General features: G+C 34.6%; 1 protein-coding gene across 4 annotated transcripts in view; it reads right to left on the reverse strand.

Annotated features, from left to right (window-relative positions):
• CDC42BPA (CDC42 binding protein kinase alpha) overlaps nt 1-19221 on the reverse strand; it is a 306002-nt gene that overhangs the window by 182799 nt on the left and 103982 nt on the right. For all 4 annotated transcript variants that reach the window (XM_024739083.1, XM_024739069.1, XM_024739060.1 and 1 more), the window contains exons 4-5: nt 17814-17909; nt 4236-4384 (exon numbers count right to left, since the gene is read on the reverse strand). In XM_024739083.1, the coding sequence (XP_024594851.1) occupies nt 4236-4384; nt 17814-17909 (245 nt within the window). The remainder of the gene's footprint in view (nt 1-4235; nt 4385-17813; nt 17910-19221) is intronic.

Here is a 19221-nt window from a genome sequence, read left to right on the forward strand (position 1 = left end):
GGCACCCACATACTTGAATTACAGATACCAGTCTTACAGGTGGTAAGAAAAATCACTTCCTGGCAGGCCAGGAGCCTAAGCAAATCTGTCAATCTTGAGGAATTCACCAAAGTTGATAAGAATTGCATATGTAACATAAAGAACTTCTTGGGTTTGGTTTCCAGACTTCAGAAGAACAAGTAATCAAATTACTTTTTTTCCTTAAAATCTTATTATTTTGAAGTCATTGCACACTCAAAGCAAATTGCAAAAACAGTACAATGAGTCCCATTACCCTTCTACCCAGCTTCCCCCCTTACTCCCTATATTATAGCTGTAGCACAATAGTAAAATGAGGAAACTGACACCTGTACATTAATGTTAGATTATAGACCTTAGTCAGTTTCCATCCTTTGTTTCCACCTTCGTGTATGTGTATGTAGTTCCATGCAATTTTATCCCACTCACAGATTTGTGTAACTACTACCACAATCAAGATACACAACTGTTCCATCACCACAAAAAGGAACTCCCTCTTGCTGCCTTTTTGGCCACGCAGCGCAGCATGTAGGATCTTAGTTCCTTGACCAGGGATCGAACCCATGCCCCCTGCAGTGGAAGCGTGGTGTCTTAACCACTGGAGCACTAGGAAATTCCCTCATGCTGTCTTTTTATATTCCCTCTCACTCCCCACACTCTTCCCTGCCCCCCTCCCCTGGAAACCATTAATCTGTCCTCTATCTCTGTAGTTTTGGTATTTCAAGAATGTTACATAAATGGAATCATACAATATGTAACATTTTGAGTTTTAGTTCTTTTCACTAAGCATAATGCCCTTAAGGTCCATCCAGGTTGCTGCATGTATCAGTAATTCATTCCTTTTTATTGTTGAGTAATAATCTGTTACATGTATATACCAGAGTTTGTTCAACCATCACCCACTGAGGGGCATCTAGGCTGCTTCCAGCTTTTTGCTATTACAAATAAAGCTGCTATGAACATTCATGTACAGGTTTTTCTGTGAATATAAGTTTTAATTTTTCTGGGATAAATACCTTAAAATGTAATTGCTGGGTCAGGCAGTAAGTACATGTTTAATTTTTTTTTTAACTTTCAAACTGTTTTCCAGAGTAGCTGTACACATTCTTATCAGCAACGTGTGAGAGATCTACTTTCTCTGCATATCAGCATTCAGTATTACCACTACTTTTTATTTTAGTTATTCTAATACCTTCTCATTGATATCTCGTTGTAGTTTTAATCTGCATTTTTCTAATGGCTAATGAAGTTGAACATCTTTTCATGTGCTTAGTTGACATCTCTATCTCCCCTTGGGTGAAATGTCTGTTCATGTCTTTTGCCCATTTTATAATTGGATTGTTCAAGATTTTTAAATTTTGTTTTGAGAGGTTTTTTTTACAAAAATTCTACATATAAGGCCTTCGTCAGATGTGTGGTTTGCAAATATTTTCTCCCCTTCTATGGCTTGCCTTTTTATCTTCTTACCAGAATCTTATGTAGAACACGTTTTTAATTTTGATGAAGTCCTCTTCACTAGTTTTTGTTTTAGGGACCATGTTTTTGGTGTCGTATCTAAAAACTCCTTACCAAACCCAAAGGCCAGAAGATGTTCTCCATTGTTTTCTTCTAAAACTTTCATATTTTTACACTGTACATTTAAACCAATGATCCATTTTGAATTATTTTTTTGTATTTGTGTGAGGTTTAGGGAAGTTTGGTTTTTTTGCCTATTATTTTAGCCCGTTTGTTGAAGACTATGTTTCCTCCACTGAACTGCTTTTGCAACTTTGTCAAAATCAATTGGGAGTTATTTGTGTTAGTCTCTGTCTGGGTCCTCTATTTTGTCTAGTGATCTATGCGTTTATTCCTCCACCATTACCAGAGTCTTGCTTAAGCTTAAGATAGTGATATAGTAAGTCTTAATATCAGGTAGAGTGACTCTTCCTAATTTATTCTCCTTTTTCAAAATCATTTTAGCTACTTTAGTTGTTGCCTTTCCATATACACTTTAAAATAAGCTTGTTTTTAATCTTTAAAAAAATCTTCACTACTCTAAACAAAATTTTTGTTTATATCTTGTGTTTTGTGTCCCCCAACAGACTGGAAGCATCTTCAGTGTCAGGACTGTATGCTATACTTACTTAAAATTTCACATAGTTTAGCACAATGCTATTTATAAAAAAGGACTCAATAAATATTTCCTCAGTAAAGCATTTGCTGAAAATATTCTATCCAGAAAATGGGAATCACATTTTAAGAAGCACATCGATGCATCAGAACATGTCCACTGACAGGCAAAGGGAAAGACAAGAAGGGAGGGAGAAGAGGTGTGGGAGTGGTCACAGGCTAAGAGTGTGTGTGTGTGTGTGTGTACACGTGTGTGAGACAGTGGGAGAGAAAATGTGTTTGTCAGTTTTGACAAGAGACACTATAAATGTTTAGATGTTTAACCTAAAGAAGAGATGACTTCAGAAGGCATGATGACTATAAGATAAACTGTATTATTATATGTGGCTCTGAAGGCAAAACTAGGACCAATGATTAAGAGAAAAAGAAATTCAGCTTAACACAAAGTAAAATTCTATAATATTGGAGCTGTCCAACAATGGAATAAATAGGATTCATTTAACATTAAGTATCTTGTAAAATTAGAGGTACTCAAGCAGCACTCAGGGCTGAAATGGATTACAATCCACATTTCAATATTGGAAAGAGTTGTTACCAAGAATGCTGTCCTGAGAAGAATTATAAGACTGCATATATAGTCAGTGGGAAGGAGTCCTGTGATCAGTTAAGAATATTTGTCACAGCCTGGCAGAAGGGAGGGTAACAGAAATACCTCATATTTACTATCTCTAATCTAGATGAATTATTTTCAGAAATAATAAGTCCTTGTTGCGAATTTAGATGTGAACTGAGTAAGGTTTCTCTAAACTCCACGAGTCTAAGAATAGCATTCTTTAAATGTTCAATGAAGTGATTTTTTTTAAGTATTTTTAAATGACAGTCCTCAGCTAGGATCTTGGCTTACTGCTTAAGCAACAAAACAGCACTTTAGTTTCTCATCCAAATAATTCACTCTTGAGACAACAATACCATCTTAAAAACTGCATTGTGCTTTACAGTTTTCAAAGTATGTTCATGTTTTTGCTTTCAAGAAAATTTGTGACTATCAGATATCGACAGAGAAAAGCATGTGAATAGGAAAATTCAAACTGAGATCTGAAAAATAAAAAAATTTTTAACCAAATTATTCTTCTTTTAATAATGTCCTAAAACTTCACTACTAATTAAATCAATCAGCATAAGATACCCAAATCTTTAAAAAAACAAACTCTGAAACAGAAAATTTTTCTTCTTCCTACATTCTTGCTCTTCACAGAGATTACTCTCATTACCCACAACTCAAAAAGAAAGAGCCAGGCTTCCCTGGGGGCGCAGTGGTTGAGAGTTTGCCTGCCGATGCAGGGGACACGGGTTCGTGCCGCGGTCTGGGAAGATCCCACATGCCGTGGAGCGGCTGGGCCCGTGAGCCATGGCCGCTGATCTTTGAGTGTAAGTTATCACGACTGAGGGCACTAGACCAGCAGGGACAGAAGCAGCAGCATCACCTGGGAAGGTGTTAGAGATGCCAAGTCCCCAGACCCATCCAACCTACTCAATCAGAAACTCTGGAGTTTTAACAGCCCTCCATATGATTCTGATGCATGCTGAAGTTTTCAAACTATGGTCTTAGAAAATGGTTGTTTCTTTCCAACATGCCAGGATCCCTTCCCTTTCCCTGCTTCTCCTTAGCGTCTCTTTACTCTTTCTCACATTTTGCACAACCCAAAGATTTTCTCATTTGAGTGATCAATTCACCAATTACTTTGTGAGGATTTCCTACTTTCTTTCTTTTTAAAATGTGAGACTGCCTTTTAAACCATCCAATAAGTTTTAACATGTTTTACTACACATAATTTACGATGAGATGTTTACAGAGATTTTTAATATGTGTCAACAGGCATAAGGACAATCCTACACAAAAATCATTTTGTAAATGGACTGCTTTTTCATTCCATCTTAAACGGTATGCAAAATAACACATTTGTAGGAAATTTTTAAAATAAATCATTATACCTGTCAAACAGTTTACAAAGAAGAAAGTTTTCCACGGCCATCAAAATCACCACTTTCTTACAGAAACATCTCTTTTGACATTTATACAATCCGCTCCTTCACTGCATCTTACTCACCTGTGTACATAATGCAGTTGATGAACTGAATCAATTGCTATCACCATCTCAGCCAAGTAAAATCGAGCCATATCTTCAGGCAATCTATCTTCAAATTTGCTTAGTAGAGTAAGCAAATCCCCACCAACATAATAATCCATAACCAGGTACTGAGAATGAAAAATAAAATGTACTCAATAAATAAGGGGGAAAAAACAATGTATCTAATGTAAACCAAGGTCAAATAGCACTGGATCAAATACTTTTGTTGTTAATTAACAAGGAGCTGGGTAAGATGATCAGCAGCAGTCACTTATAAGTCTTGAAAATTTCATAAAGCAGTTAATAAATCTTCTAAAAACTGGGGCAGGAAACAATATAGGATTATCACTGCTTTGCTGTTGTTTTTTGCAAAGTAAAAATATGGAAAAGTAACATCATCATCAACTACAACAATAAACCACAGTTTTACCAACATTTCATAGAAGAATAAACATTTAAATTCTCCAAATAAATTTTTAAAACTCAGAATAAGACATTTACGTTGAATAAATTCATCTTCATCTCACTACATTTTCCTTATTTCATCTTGAACCAATAACAGCTTTATTATGACCAGCACTTGGATCAGCATTTGGAAGCCACTGGTATATAAAATATATAGCAATTCTCACCATATGCTTCTCTTCCCATTTCTGATACTGTGCAAGTATCAGAATGGATTTTTCTTAAGTATACATAAACAGAAGCCAACTAATTTTAGATAGGAACTCTTATGGGTATGTGTGTGTGATACTGTGATTTATAATAAGAAATATATATTTTTTGGAATAGAGCAGAGAGTTCCTTAAAACCATTGGAATTTCCTAAGTGACAAGATAAAGGCGTCTTTTGTTATTTATAACAAGTCCCTTTCAACCACACCTAAGTTTATGTTAATGAGGTGACTTTTGGAAAACCCCAAGGAAACCTAAGGATGGGAGCTGGTTGCCAGGGAACCAACCAAGATTAGGGTATTGGAACTTTCAGTCTCACACCCTCACCTCCCAACCCCGGACCTCCAGGGAAAGGGACTGGAAGTTGAATCAATCATCAACGGCCATATGATCCAACAATCCCACTCCTGGGCTTATATCTGGAGAAAACTCTAATTCAAAAAGAAACATGTACCCCAATGTTCACAGCAGCACTATTTACAAAAGCCATGACATGGAAGCAACCTAAATGTCCAAGGACAGATGAATAGATAAAGAAGATGTGGTATATATATATATATATATATATATATATATATATATATATATATATATATATATATATATATATATATATATATATATATATATATATATATATATATATATATATATATATATATATATATATATATATATATACAATGGAATACCACTAAGCCATAAAAAAGAATAAAATAATGCCATTTGCAGCAACATGGATGGACCTAGAGATTATCATACTAAGTGAAATTAAGTCAGAAAGAGAAGGACAAATACCACAATATACCACTTATATGTAGAATCTAAAATGTAACACAAACGAACTTATGTTCAAAACAGAAACAGACTCACAGACATAGACATAAACAAACTTATAGTTACCAAAGGGGAAAGGGGGTGGGAGAAGGATAACTTATGAGTTTGGGATTAGCAGATACAAACTACTATACATAAAATAGAGAAACAACAAGGTCCTACTGTACAGCACAGAGAACTATACTCAATATTCTATAATAAATCATAATAGAAAAGAATATGTATATATATATATATATATGAGTATATATGTATATATTGTATATATACATATATATGTATATATACATATATATGTATATGCATATATACATATATATATGTATATATAAGAATAACTGAATCACTTTGCTGTACACCAGAAACTAACACATTGTAAATCAACTATACTTCAATTTAAAAAAAAATCAATGGTCAATTATTTAATCAATCATGCTTAAGTAATGAAGCCTTCATAAAAAACCAGCATGGGGTTTAGACAGTGCCCAGGTTGGCAAACAAGTGGAGGTGCTGGGAGAGTGGTACATTCTTGGAGAGGGCATGAAGCTCCATGCCCCTTTCCTTATACCTGCCCTACACATCTCTTTCATTGGGCTGTTCCTGAGTTCTGTGAGCTGCTCTAGCAAAGCAACTGAATCAGAGGAAGGGGTGGTGGAAATCTCTGATCTATAGCCTATAGGTCAGAAGCACAAGTAACAACATGGACTTCGGACTGGGGAGTATGGGGAGCCATCTTGCAGGACTGAACACTCAACCTGTGAGATCTGATGCTATCTCCAGTTAGACAGCATCAGAATTGAGTTAAATTATAAGACACCCAGCTAGTGTGGGAGAACTGCTTGATGTGCGGAAAACCCACACATCTAATGTCAGAAGTGAAGCACTGTGCAGAGAGTACTGTGTGTAATGTAAATAAAAACAACAGAGTGTTCCTTTACAGCGTGTGTATACCAAAAAAGAAAAAACAAGGAGTATACACCAAAATGTTGACAGCGATTATCTCTGGGTTGTTAGATTACAGACTATGTCACAGCTTTTTGTTATTTTCTGGATTGCTTTATAAACGTGTATTACATATACATGTGTATATTATGTTATGTCATGTTATGTCATGTCATACAGTGAGTGAAAACTAGACATAGTGGAAAGATGGACTTTGTAGTCAGAGAGACCTGTATTCAAATTCTGACTATGGGTTATAAGTGGCTTTTGAAAGATTAATTTCTTTGGTACTTTACTTTCTCATCTATATAACTACAATAATGATACCTTCTTCAGAGTATAGCACTTAGCATGATGGTTAGTAAATTGAATATATTTAGAATGTCAGTTATAATGTCTTAAAGTTCAGGTGATTTTATTATAGAATGGAGTTATTATTTCAAGGATATTACCAAGTAATATCTTATTGACATTAAGAGTTAAAGACTCTCGAGAAAATTCACATTCTTTTTTTGTTTGTTTGTTTGTTTTTGCGGTATGCGGGCCTCTCACTGTTGTGGCCTCTCCCTTTGCGGAGCACAGGCTCCGGACACACAGGCTCAGCGGCCATGGCTCACGGGCCCAGCCGCTCCGCGGCTTGTGGGATCCTCCCGGACCGGGGCACAAACCCGTGTCCCCTGCATCGGCAGGCGGACTCTCAACCACTGTGCCACCAGGGAGGCCCCACATTCTTATTACTATACATTAGAACTACAAGCATGGGCAATTTTGTTAAATAAAAGAAACTTATTTCATGTTTTAAATCTTCGAAAGTTAGGGCAACAGTGTATTTCAAATCCTGGTCTATGGTTTACTTGCTATATTTACTAGGCCTAATGTTTAACAGTCTCTGTCAAGAAGGTTAGAACAAAATAATTTAATGTAATAAAATTTTGTTAACATAAACATGTTGCTAGAATTGGCAATGGATGTAGAGCAGAAATCCACAGCTCTTACTTTAAAAAGAAGTATTTTGAGTATAGTAGCAAACACAGAAAGTTTTCAAACAAAAAACAAGTCTATATTAAAATTGGAATCTAATATTTATACATAGTCATATAACATAACTCATTTCTTCAATAAACATTTACTAGGTGCCAATCAGGATTTTTTTTGGTACCAAACAGAGGATAAAGAGATCAAAGGCTTATACATCAAAGGCTTTCCTCTCTTGAAAGTGTACTTTTGCCACCCACGGTCACCATTTAAAACTTAGGCTCCTTGAGTCATCATCTATCTTCTACTTTCATCCACATACTGCTATGTGCTTCCCTTAATAAACCCATGGTTCCCTTCACTTCCAAGCTTTCAGTGTGCCTTACTGAACCTCTTCTACAGTAAACAACGTCCTTGAGATAGAATAAAAAATGATGAATACATAAATATTCCTAGTTTTCCTTTCCTGCTGGCTGCTAAACAATGCTCTGGCTTTGCCTACTCACATTCTTTCCCCACCTTGTCCTCAGAGGTAAAGTAGCTGTAGTTAAGACAGAATTCAGCAACTGGGAGAAGCAAGAAGCAGAAAACAAAAGTTTCTCAAGAGAAAAGCAATGAGTTGAAGATGAACTACACTTGCAATAGGGTTCTAGTGTTAGGGAGACAAAAATGCATCCAGAAAGGCAAACAAGTAATAACCTCACATACGAAAAAAGCACCTTTTCCTCTATAACATATCCCAATGAATGTCTCTAAGTCATTCTTTTATGTTTTTTCCTTTGTTCACTACAACATTCAACTAAATCATCAAGGTCTTGTTGAGTCTACCCCCTGCTTAATCTCTGTGAAGTCCATCTACTTCCAACCCTACCCACTACCAACAATCCTAACCCAGGCTCCTGGCCTCTCGACTATATTACTACTACAGGTTTAAGACCAAAGTGAATAGCTTTCTACAATATATTTTATTCTGTAGATAATTTTCTTGGGAATGGAAAATAGAATACAGAATAAGAAAGGAACAAATAAATTCATTTACTAAGTCCACAGATACTTATATATAAGAACCTACTATGTGCTAACAATACACTTATGCAATGGAGATATTACAATAAATTAGACATAATTCTTGCCTTCACGGTATTTACAATCTAATGAAGAAGAAAACACAAATTAATGGGCAATTTCAGTGTAATATAAATCTTTGACAGGGATAAGAAGAGGGTATTGCTGCAGGCTCTTAAAGGAAAAGAACCCAACCTTTTAATCAGGTTCATTCATTCATCTGTCTGAAATTTATTTTTGTACAAGGTAGGAAGACTATTTTCTTATATACAGAGAGTCAATTATCTAAAACAAATAGTTAAATATTCCATTCTTTCCCCCAGTTTAACTGAAATGCCCCCTCATTGTATTTTAAGACACTAATACACTTGGATCTGCTCCTGGGCACTCTATTCTGCTACAGTTGTCTATTTCTATACCAATATCATATTGTTCTCATTGACTAATTAGTAAAATTTAATATCCAGTAGGACAAGTTCTTACTTATAGACTACCTTTAAAATATTACTCAATATGGCAAAAGTGTCTTTAAACAAGTTTAAGAAAACCATAGACTGAGGCAATATTCATAAGACATGTCAAGGAGATGATAATCCTAACATAAAGAGGTCCTACCAGTTGTTAAGAAGAGGGCAAGCAATCCAACAAAACTAGGTTGAGGCTATTAACAGGCTATTTCCTCACATAAAAGGAAACACAATTAGCCAATTAATATTGGGCTGGCCAACAAATTCGTTCGGTTAGTGAATACGCTGTTCAATAAAGTTCTTCGTGAAAGTGAAAAATGTCTTTTATTTTTACTTAAAACTGAACGAACTTGTAGGCCAACCCAATACATAGTCAAAACCAAAGCAACAAAGAGATATCTTTCACCAATTAGATTAGCAAAATGATCATTACTGTTTGGGAGAAAGTGACTTAAAACAACACTGCTTTTTTGGAAGACGATCAACTACAACTATTTGGGAAAGTAATTTCACAGTATCTACTGAATTTTAAAAGGTGCATACCCCTTGATCCAGCATTTCCACTCTTAGGGATATAGTCAATTAAAATAAAAGCTCCAATGTGTAAGGCATATGGGCAAGTATGTTTACTGGACAGCACTGTTGATAACTGGAACAAATAAGAAAGTATGAATAGAGATCAACAAGAAAACTGTTAAATGGATCCATTCAACATATCCATTCTATGAAATATGATACTGTTGCCCAAAAGAAAAATTAAATACATATGCCCATGAGATATTTTAAGCAACAACAGCAAGTTGCAGAGTAATATATACTTTGTAATCCCATTTTTATAAAAAGGAAGAAAATATACATATACACACAAACATTCAATTATACAAAGCGTAAAAAATGAAAGGATACAGCAAAGTTAACATTAGTTACCTCAAGAGGGTGAAATGAAAGATGAAGGTAAGGACTATTAACTTTTTAATGTATATAGATCTCTGTATTGTATAGAGGAAAAGACCTAGTCAAATCGAAGTTGACCAATGGAGTAAAGTTCTGCAAAAGGCCAAAGGTGATGGAGTCAAAGGGAAAGGTTGATAGGAATAAGCCTAAATATAAAGATATAACTCATCCACATTGAGAAAAAAGATAAGAACAGGCCCAAATATGGATAAATTTGTATACGGGGGAAGGATGAAAGGAAATGCTGAGGTCAGAGCACAGAAAGTTAAGAAAGTTCATACTTGAGTAACCAATAGCTTTCACTTTTTCCAGGAAGTAGGGGGTTATAGAATGAGGGTGCAGGAATATTTGTATAATGTCCCTATACTGGAGATAGGGATCATAACTGTTATTCCTGCTTTATGGCTATGTAATAAGAGACAATACAGATAAATGATTTGCCCAAACATTACATTAAAGAGTAGGAAAGCCAGAACTCAGAGTTCTTGATCTTTGATCAGTTTCATTCTTACTCCAATTAAAGAAAGTCAGTGTTCAGTAAAAAAGCTGACAATACCCATGACATAAAAGAGTATGTGCTAAACATCAGAATAACAAATACGAAATTAAGGACACAGGCTGAGTCCTCAGAAATCTTGTATCCCTCCCAAAGAAACAGATCTCTAGGTGTGGATATACACATCAGAAAATTTCCAACTCTAACTTTCTAAAAAATCTCCAATTCAAAGTTTGTGCTTTTTAAGGAACTACATTCCAAGGAAAGAACGCTAAAGCATGTGAAAACATACAATAAATAGATTGTGACCAGAGAAAATACATTTCACAGAACAGATATGCTTTTAGAAGGCTTCTTACGGAGAATACCAAACTCCTTTGGCCATCTTGCTGTCACAAGAAGAGATTAATAGTCAATCCTTAGAGCCCCACCTTTTATTTATCCCTCCTAGCCCTTTTTTTTTTCACTCTTACAAAGATACCTTTCCAATAATTTCTATCTCCAACACAAACTGGATTCCTGTAAAGAATTTAAAGTTCATATGACTAATTACAGTTTAATATTTAAATATCTTTCATCCTCTAATCAGTTTACAAATGCTAATTCAAAAAGCAAAATTTTTGCTTTAAATATTTTCCTATCTGTTCTTTTTTCTTCCTCAAACATAAAATAATAGGAAACAGTGAATAAGAAAATGTGAGGAAAAAAGAAATTTTCATTGATTTGTAATATTCTAAATGATATCTAAGTGATAAGAAGTTTATGTGCCCATATAGATACAACTAAGTAGGTTTGTATTTAATGAGTTTTTCTTAAGGAAAAAATGTTCTAATCACACCTTAATATCATTCATTAAATTATGCAGGTTCTTCCTAAACAAATAAAATGCACATATGCTATGACCATATATTTTTTTCATAAACTGGCTATAGTGATATTTGAGCATATTACAAATGAAAGTCAAATTATTTACCACAGCTTCCTTGAATTGTATAGCTCTGTAAATCATGTTACTTATTTGACTGCTTTAGGGCTACTAGGGTTAAAAGTTATTTTGGAAAATAACTATGTATAATAAAATTTCTTTTTGGGTATCTAAAACAAGGCTTGTCAACATTTTTAAATGATTTTATTTTCTTATATTTCATGAATATTCAAAAGAAAATCTTTGATGATAACAAGACAATTTAGGACTCCTGACTCTTCAGACTAATAGACCATGAAGGTTTCCCTAAACTAAAGAAAAACTGCAGTTTACAGGAGAGCGGACTACTAGAGTATTTCAGTCCTCCTCCGGTTATTGTGGAATTTTAATTCTAATATAATTAATGGCTGATATATACACACAATTTCTTAGAAGTGTCTTTGAAAAAGAAATATTAATCCTAATCTCAAATGCAAAGAGCAGAGATAAGACTAAATAACTCAGAGGAGAGAGAACGATAAGTCAGGCTTTTATTCATTGAAAATTTGGCAAAATTTTGCTATATAAAATTTGGCATTTGGACATTTTATTTCTGTATCTATATATATTTCTATATTTATAGCAAAATGTAGAGTTTTAAGCAATCCATAAATATACAGTGTTACATCTATCTACAGTAGAATTCATTGTCATAGTGGATTTTAGTCCTTATCCAAAAACTTCTGAAAAGTCATCATGATAAACTGTTATAATTTTGCTAAGCAAATACTTGGCATGTGTTCGATTTACTCTTAATTTTGCTGACAAATCTATGCAGATTATATTTGCACTGATACATTCATCCCTAAAATCTCATATAAGTATGGTAAATTCAAGTCAAATATTCCATTCAATTTAACAACTGAGCAACTGAGATGTGCAAAGCTCTACATTATGACTTTTAAACAATTCTGACTATAACCCACAAAAATAATATGGTTTATATGATTATTCAGTAACCATTATAAAAGAAATGTCATGAAACAATATTTACTCTTACTATTTGAACTCTGTCATTTCCTAGTCTATTTAATTTTTTAAATGCTGGTGTAACCTACTAAATTGATTTTATGACTCACAATTTGAGGTTTGAAAAACACTTTTACACTCTGGAAGCATGTACGGGATACAAAGACAAGTAATGACCCTGTTTGAACACCTGAACCTGGCCTGAAATCAGATGAACTTCACGGCTATTAAGTTACACTAACCTCTAATTATATTTTAGCTAAAGATAGCAGGGTTCATGTCATCTATTTAAAACTTTTTTAAGTTGTACCAAAAAAATCAAAGATATAGACATACATAGGTTAATCATATAAGAGCAGTACTAAAAAATGTAAAGCTAAAATGAAATAAGAAAGATTAATTCAAACTGGGAATTCTGGAAATACTGTTAAGATGTAGAATTTGAGTACAATTCTGAAGTATTAGCTAGACTTCAACAGGACTAGTGGCAGGAAGAGGAAGGAGTGGCACTAGTATGAAAGATATCATGGACAATAAAAACTAAGACAGAAAGTAAAAGAGTACAGAGAATGCTCAAGAATGGAGGGTATTCCCTCCACTGAGGCTGAAACAGAGAATTTGGGCAGGCACAATAGTTCCAGTCATATCTTTTTATTTACCACTATACTATACTTAACACTATTAATGGTTTCCTCTACCAACTCTCCTTTCAGTTTCCATGGTGCAGTATTTTGATTCTCTTTCTTGCTCTGACCATTTCCATTAGTTTTCTACTTCTTGGGGTACCCTATCTCTGACTTCTCTAGGCAAACTTGCTTTCTCATTTTACAAGCACTGCTCAGTGATTCTCATTTACTCCTTGTATTCACTGTTATCTACAAAAGGCGTTGGCCAAGTTTTCCTGTAAAGGACCAGAAAGTAAATACTTTAGGCTTGGCAGGCCAAGAGGCAAAATCAAGGATATTATATAGGCACATATATAATGAGAGAAAACAAATTTCCACACATTTCATTAGCAAAATGCAAAATATAATAATGATAATTAAATACAATTTTTAAAATATGGACTACTAATGAGAAAATGTAATTCTTTTGTGGAGAGAGGGGAATAGAACAGTTTGCTTAACTGGGGCTCAAAGTGAGTATTCCCTACCATCAAAAACCTACTGCAAATGTAAATCTGCAAATGCTGATCTGTATTGAGAGTCTACATATTTCATCTGTGAAACTCTTTTCACAAAGATAGGTACTGCCAAATACTCGTATCAGTTCATGAGTATATAATTCTGATTGAGCATATTCCTCTACTTGAAATGCATTTATAGAATGTTATTAAAAATTTCTCCTGATTCCTGTGTATAAGTATGTCATTACTGCAGATTAACCACTTCTAACTGAAATTTAGGTGGAAGTTCTCAACTGCCCAGTTAAATGGATGTTGAACTACAAACATTTCCTTTGCACTTGCATCAAGTTCCAAAAATTGCTGCTAGAACTGTAGTTTGAGCTCAAAAGATTTATCAGCTGCAAATCTATGTGGAAATGGAAATCTCACTCCTTTTTACTTTTGACAGCATGGGAAGTAGATACAGCAGCCTGACATTACTTGTGATTCAAACAATGACAGTTGTCAAAATGACTTCACCACAGCATAGTTTTGCATATAAGTGTTGTTTTGCCTTGTAATTTTATTTTAAATTTCTTTTTAAAACATATCAAGTCTACAGGAAAAGCTAATTTCCAAGCCTTTTCAATACTTCATAATAATGGTTGAGGGTGGGGTTTTTTGTTCAGTCATATTTCAATTGGTCCTTTGTTCAAAACATTGCAATAAAATGTTACCACTGCAAAACCAGTGAATGGCTGTATGGTACAGCAAGAATGTTTAGCTTTGATTTCTGATAAAAATCCATGGAAATGATAATAGTTGTTTCCAAAAAACGGAATGAAGCGCAACGTTGATACTACTGGTTCAACACATGATAGATTCAAATATTTGCTGCAAACTACCTGCTGATTAATAAGACAATGAACATCCACATGATTTAAGCAACTAATATTTTCACATGGTTTGTAAATCTGTCCAAATAAGCCTTTTCCTGCTCATACATATTTTTACCACTCCCAACTGTAATATGTTTTAGCAGATTCCAATTCAGGTTGTACCAAATCAGTGTTTTCTCAACTTCTTTGAAGATAATATGACTGTAATGATTCCACACAAGATATTCATAGAGGCTAATTCCTCAGCTATTTCAAACTCAAACATTGACCCCTCAAGTAACAAGGACTGAGCAGAACCAGCACCATCTTTCAACTCAAGAGTCAAAGAAACCCTCTCAATGTGACAGGAAATGATTATTTCCCTGGCTTTAAAATCCACCATTGATGCTGCTCCCATTGTCCTCGATTCTTGAAGCAACTGTTCTCACCAAAACGCTAATAGTCTTAGACAAGTTTATTTTCTGTGGACACATTTCTTTGGCTGCCGCAATCAAACATGATTTAATTAACTCAAGATTGGTAAATGGCTTTCCTTGTTTGGCTAGTAAATGAGCCACTCAGGAACTTACTACAGTTGCAGCCTCATTTTCATTTTTTATTTTGTGAAAAAATTCTGCTGTGATAAGATATTGTTTTAAATTTTCTAACTTTTCTGACTGCTGCTTTCCTGTGAGTTAGGAATGCTGTGATGAGAGCTCAGTTTGGCAATGTAGACATTTATTGTATTCTATTAGTGCAAGTGAAGTGTAGTTGTGCAATAAACACTATGCCGTAATTTAATTCATTAACAAAATAATCCACACTCTACTGTGCCTTAAAAGCATGACACTGAAAAGTCTACTTTTCTTATTTTGACATGAGGCATATGCACTGTTAATTTTAAAAATAATGAAACGTCATGATATAGCACTTGAAATGCTATCAAGTTATAACTGTCACTGCACTTTGTAGTCTGACTCAGTGCAAAGCAATGAGTGACACATATAGTGTGTTACCCTCTGTCACAGTGCCAGTCTCCATCACAACTAGTCAACTCTGCCACAAAGCAGCCATAGATAATACATAAATCCATGGGCATGGCTGTGTGTCAATAAAACTTTATGAACACTGAAATTTGAACTTTATATAATATTCACAAGTCATAAAATATTCTTCTTTTGATTTTTTCCAACTACTTAAAAATGTAAAAACAACTCTTAGCTTGCAGGCTGTATGAAAATAGGTGGTGAGCCAGATTTGAGCTGCAGGCCAAAATTCGCCAAAATCTGATCTATAAGAACTACAAGACAGCCTCAGAAACACCAGACTTACATATCTAACCCATTAAATGGATCACATGACAATTCAAACCCAACATATATCAAATTAAACTAATCGTCTTCCCACCTACTTTAAATTTTCTCTTCCTCCTATATTCCCCAACTCAATTCATCACCTACCAACCACTGAATCTCACAAGTCAGACACCAGAAAACTGGGAATCATTCTGACTCCTCTCTCCTCCACTGACACTCACTCAAACACAAGTCCTAATTATTTTACTTCTTAAATAGTACCTGAAACCATCCCCTCCCACTGTCACCTTTATTCAATCCCTCATTATCTGTCACCTGAATATTGTCTCCTAACTGGTCTCTCTAGTTTTGCCCCCTGAAATCCATCCCTAACACTTCTGCTAGGATGTTCTATACAAAATATAAAACTGATTATCACACTATCCTTAAAACCCTCCTGGAAATTAGAATAAAATTCGAACTCTTCTGCATGGCCTACACTCTGGAAGCCTCATTTTATACCTCTCTCCCCTCCTTATCATAATCACACTAGCCTTCCTCTCATCCCTCAAACAACCTCAGTCCTTTCCTGCCACAAACCCTTCCACAGTCCTAAAACAGCAGCTTCCAAACTTGCTCTGTGAAAGAACCCTGAGAAAGCATGAAGGAAAGTGGAAGGAGGAAGCTAAGAGATCAGTCAGGGCAGTTGCATTTCTATACGTTTCATTGTATAGGCTTTCAGATATAATGTCATTTTACAAAACACACACACTAGAGTTCCATGATCAAAAAGATATTTGTTTTTGAAACTCATGACTGTAAAAGTCTAATTTCCTTACCATAACGTATAAGGTGCTATATTATGTGACTCTTTCATCTCTCCTCCCTCATCCCCAAGCCTCTTTTTCTATCCTTCATCAAGAGGAACATAACAGGTGGCTTCAAATGTCCATGCTCACCAAGCAATCTCCGCCTCTTCTCCCTTCTTGGTTTAGCCAATGTACATTTGTCTTAGAACAGCCCTTATTGACTTCATACCTTTGAATAACTTATATTTTTCTTATATGAAACAATGTGAAAATATTATTTACTTGACTGTGAATTCCTTGTCTGGTTCCCCTCACAAGAATGTAAGAATAAGAAAAGAGGTCCTTTGTCTGTCTTATTCACTAGTGAGTCTCTAGAATCTAAAGAACAATGCCTAGCACACAGCACATGTCCAATAAATATCAAATTAATGAAAAATGTCTTATTAATTTTTATATCCCAGTACATAGTAGTAGTAGCTGGCACAAAGCAGGAACTCAACACATGTATGCTAAAAACTAAACCTTGAAATAAAAACTGGGGTCAGAAAATGAAGAGCTTTGAATAACAGGCCAAGGAGTTGTACACTCGACTGTGACAGATATCACCTATTTTCCTATTTACTTGTTCATCTCTTCAATCTTCAATTGGTAGTGCTTCTAACAGTTTGATTTTCCTCCAAGCTCTGTCCCAACTTCTTTTGTCAAGTGGTTCATGATGTTAATATAAAATTAGACACAGCCTAGATTTTGAATATGGCTCTACTTAAAGTAACACATGACAACTTTGAAAAATATGTAAAATTCTAAATAGTAATAGAATACTACAAATAAGATATCTTGAGAAAATAATGCAAAAAAATCCTGACCACCTTTTATAGAATGTAAATCTGTTTGGATTTAGTTTTGACGTGTTTATTAAAAAACATAAAAAATTCCAACGGAAAGGTATTGAATTACCCAGGGAAAGAAATCACATATCAAAATAAATAACTTATACTCTGAAATTCAGTGGTTTTCTAAATAACATTTACATTTAAATAATGCTTAAGAGAAAATAATGCTAAATTCTAAATTCTGCCAATAAAAAATTAATAAGGATATAGAAACATATAAAAAGTGACTCTTACTAAGTTATTGTCATCTTGGAAAGCATAATGCAAAGTTGTAATCCATTTATTGTCTCCATTCACTAACACATCCCTTTCTTCACGAAAACATGCTGTCTGAAAAGGAAAAAAACATTTTTTTAGATAAAGAATACTTCAAGTAAAACTAGGAAATATATTATGCAAACAATTGCTTAAAATATTTATTACACTTTCTGTTCTGAAAAGGGAATACATCTAATATTATATGACTTTCCAATAAGTCAAGTTTCAAAGACCCCTCAGAAATTGAACAACTGGAACAGTACACTTACAAGTATTTTATATTTAAAAATACTGTTGTAGTTCAAAAAAATCAGAAAAATACACAGAATTATTTAACAACCATGGTCCAATCTACCATCTAGATAATATAAATGTCAACACTTTGTCACATTTACTTCTGATCATTTTGTTATTAAGAAAATATGATACAAGTTGTAGCCTTCCTATTCCTAGAGCATTCCTGTCCCTTCTCCCTCTGAGAAAATGAATAATCTGAAGTTAGTATATATTCTTCCCATCACATGCTTTATTATACATGTATGTGTCCAAAAACAATAGAATTGTCTTGTGTTTTGAAAACTTCCATGAATAGTGTAATTTCATCTATTCCTTTGCATAGATGGCTATTTACCTTTTAATTACTGTGGTATTCCATTGTATGAATACGGCAGAATTTATTTATGTAACCCCCCAATCACGAAGATCACCCAATTTTGTGTTATTTCAATGCTGACAATGAATATATTTGTACAAATGTACAGTAAGTCCCCTACATACGAACCTTCAAATTGTGAACTTTCAAAGATGCGAACATGTGTTCGCATGTCCAATCACGTAAGTTAGTTCACCTGTCTGGCATACGTTGCCATATGCATGCATCCTCTACAAGTGGTTGTGCTTTTGTGTATATTTTACTGTACAGCACTGTATAGAGTACAGTAGTACAGTATTTTTATTTCAAGCCCAGGATGTCTGGAAGCAAGTGTAAAAGCAGCGGTGATGGAGCTGGTACAGTACTAACGAGACATCACTGGATCGTTTTTTCAAGGGGGTAGATAGAATTGAATCCAGCAAGGAACTAAAACCTGTGCCATCAACGTCAGGCGTGAGTGAAATTGCAGCTTGCCCTCCGTCTCCTATTGCTGACGATCCTTCAGCTCTACCATCTCCCACCTCCCCTCCCTCCTCCAGTCAGTAGCTCTCCTTGCCTGTTCACTCGATGCCAGCCCCCGTATGCCAGCTGTTGGACTGTACTACTGTACTTTTCAAGGTACTGTACTGTAAGGTTAAAAATGTTTTATTTTTTGTTTGTTTTTTATGTATTATTTGTGTGAAAAGTACTAGAAACATATTACAGTACAGTACTATATAGCCGACTGTGTTA

Source organism: Neophocaena asiaeorientalis, unplaced genomic scaffold (genome assembly GCF_003031525.2).
Source record: "Neophocaena asiaeorientalis asiaeorientalis breed wild unplaced genomic scaffold, Neophocaena_asiaeorientalis_V1.1 scaffold347, whole genome shotgun sequence".
In the NCBI taxonomy this organism is placed as follows: Eukaryota; Metazoa; Chordata; class Mammalia; order Artiodactyla; family Phocoenidae; genus Neophocaena; species Neophocaena asiaeorientalis.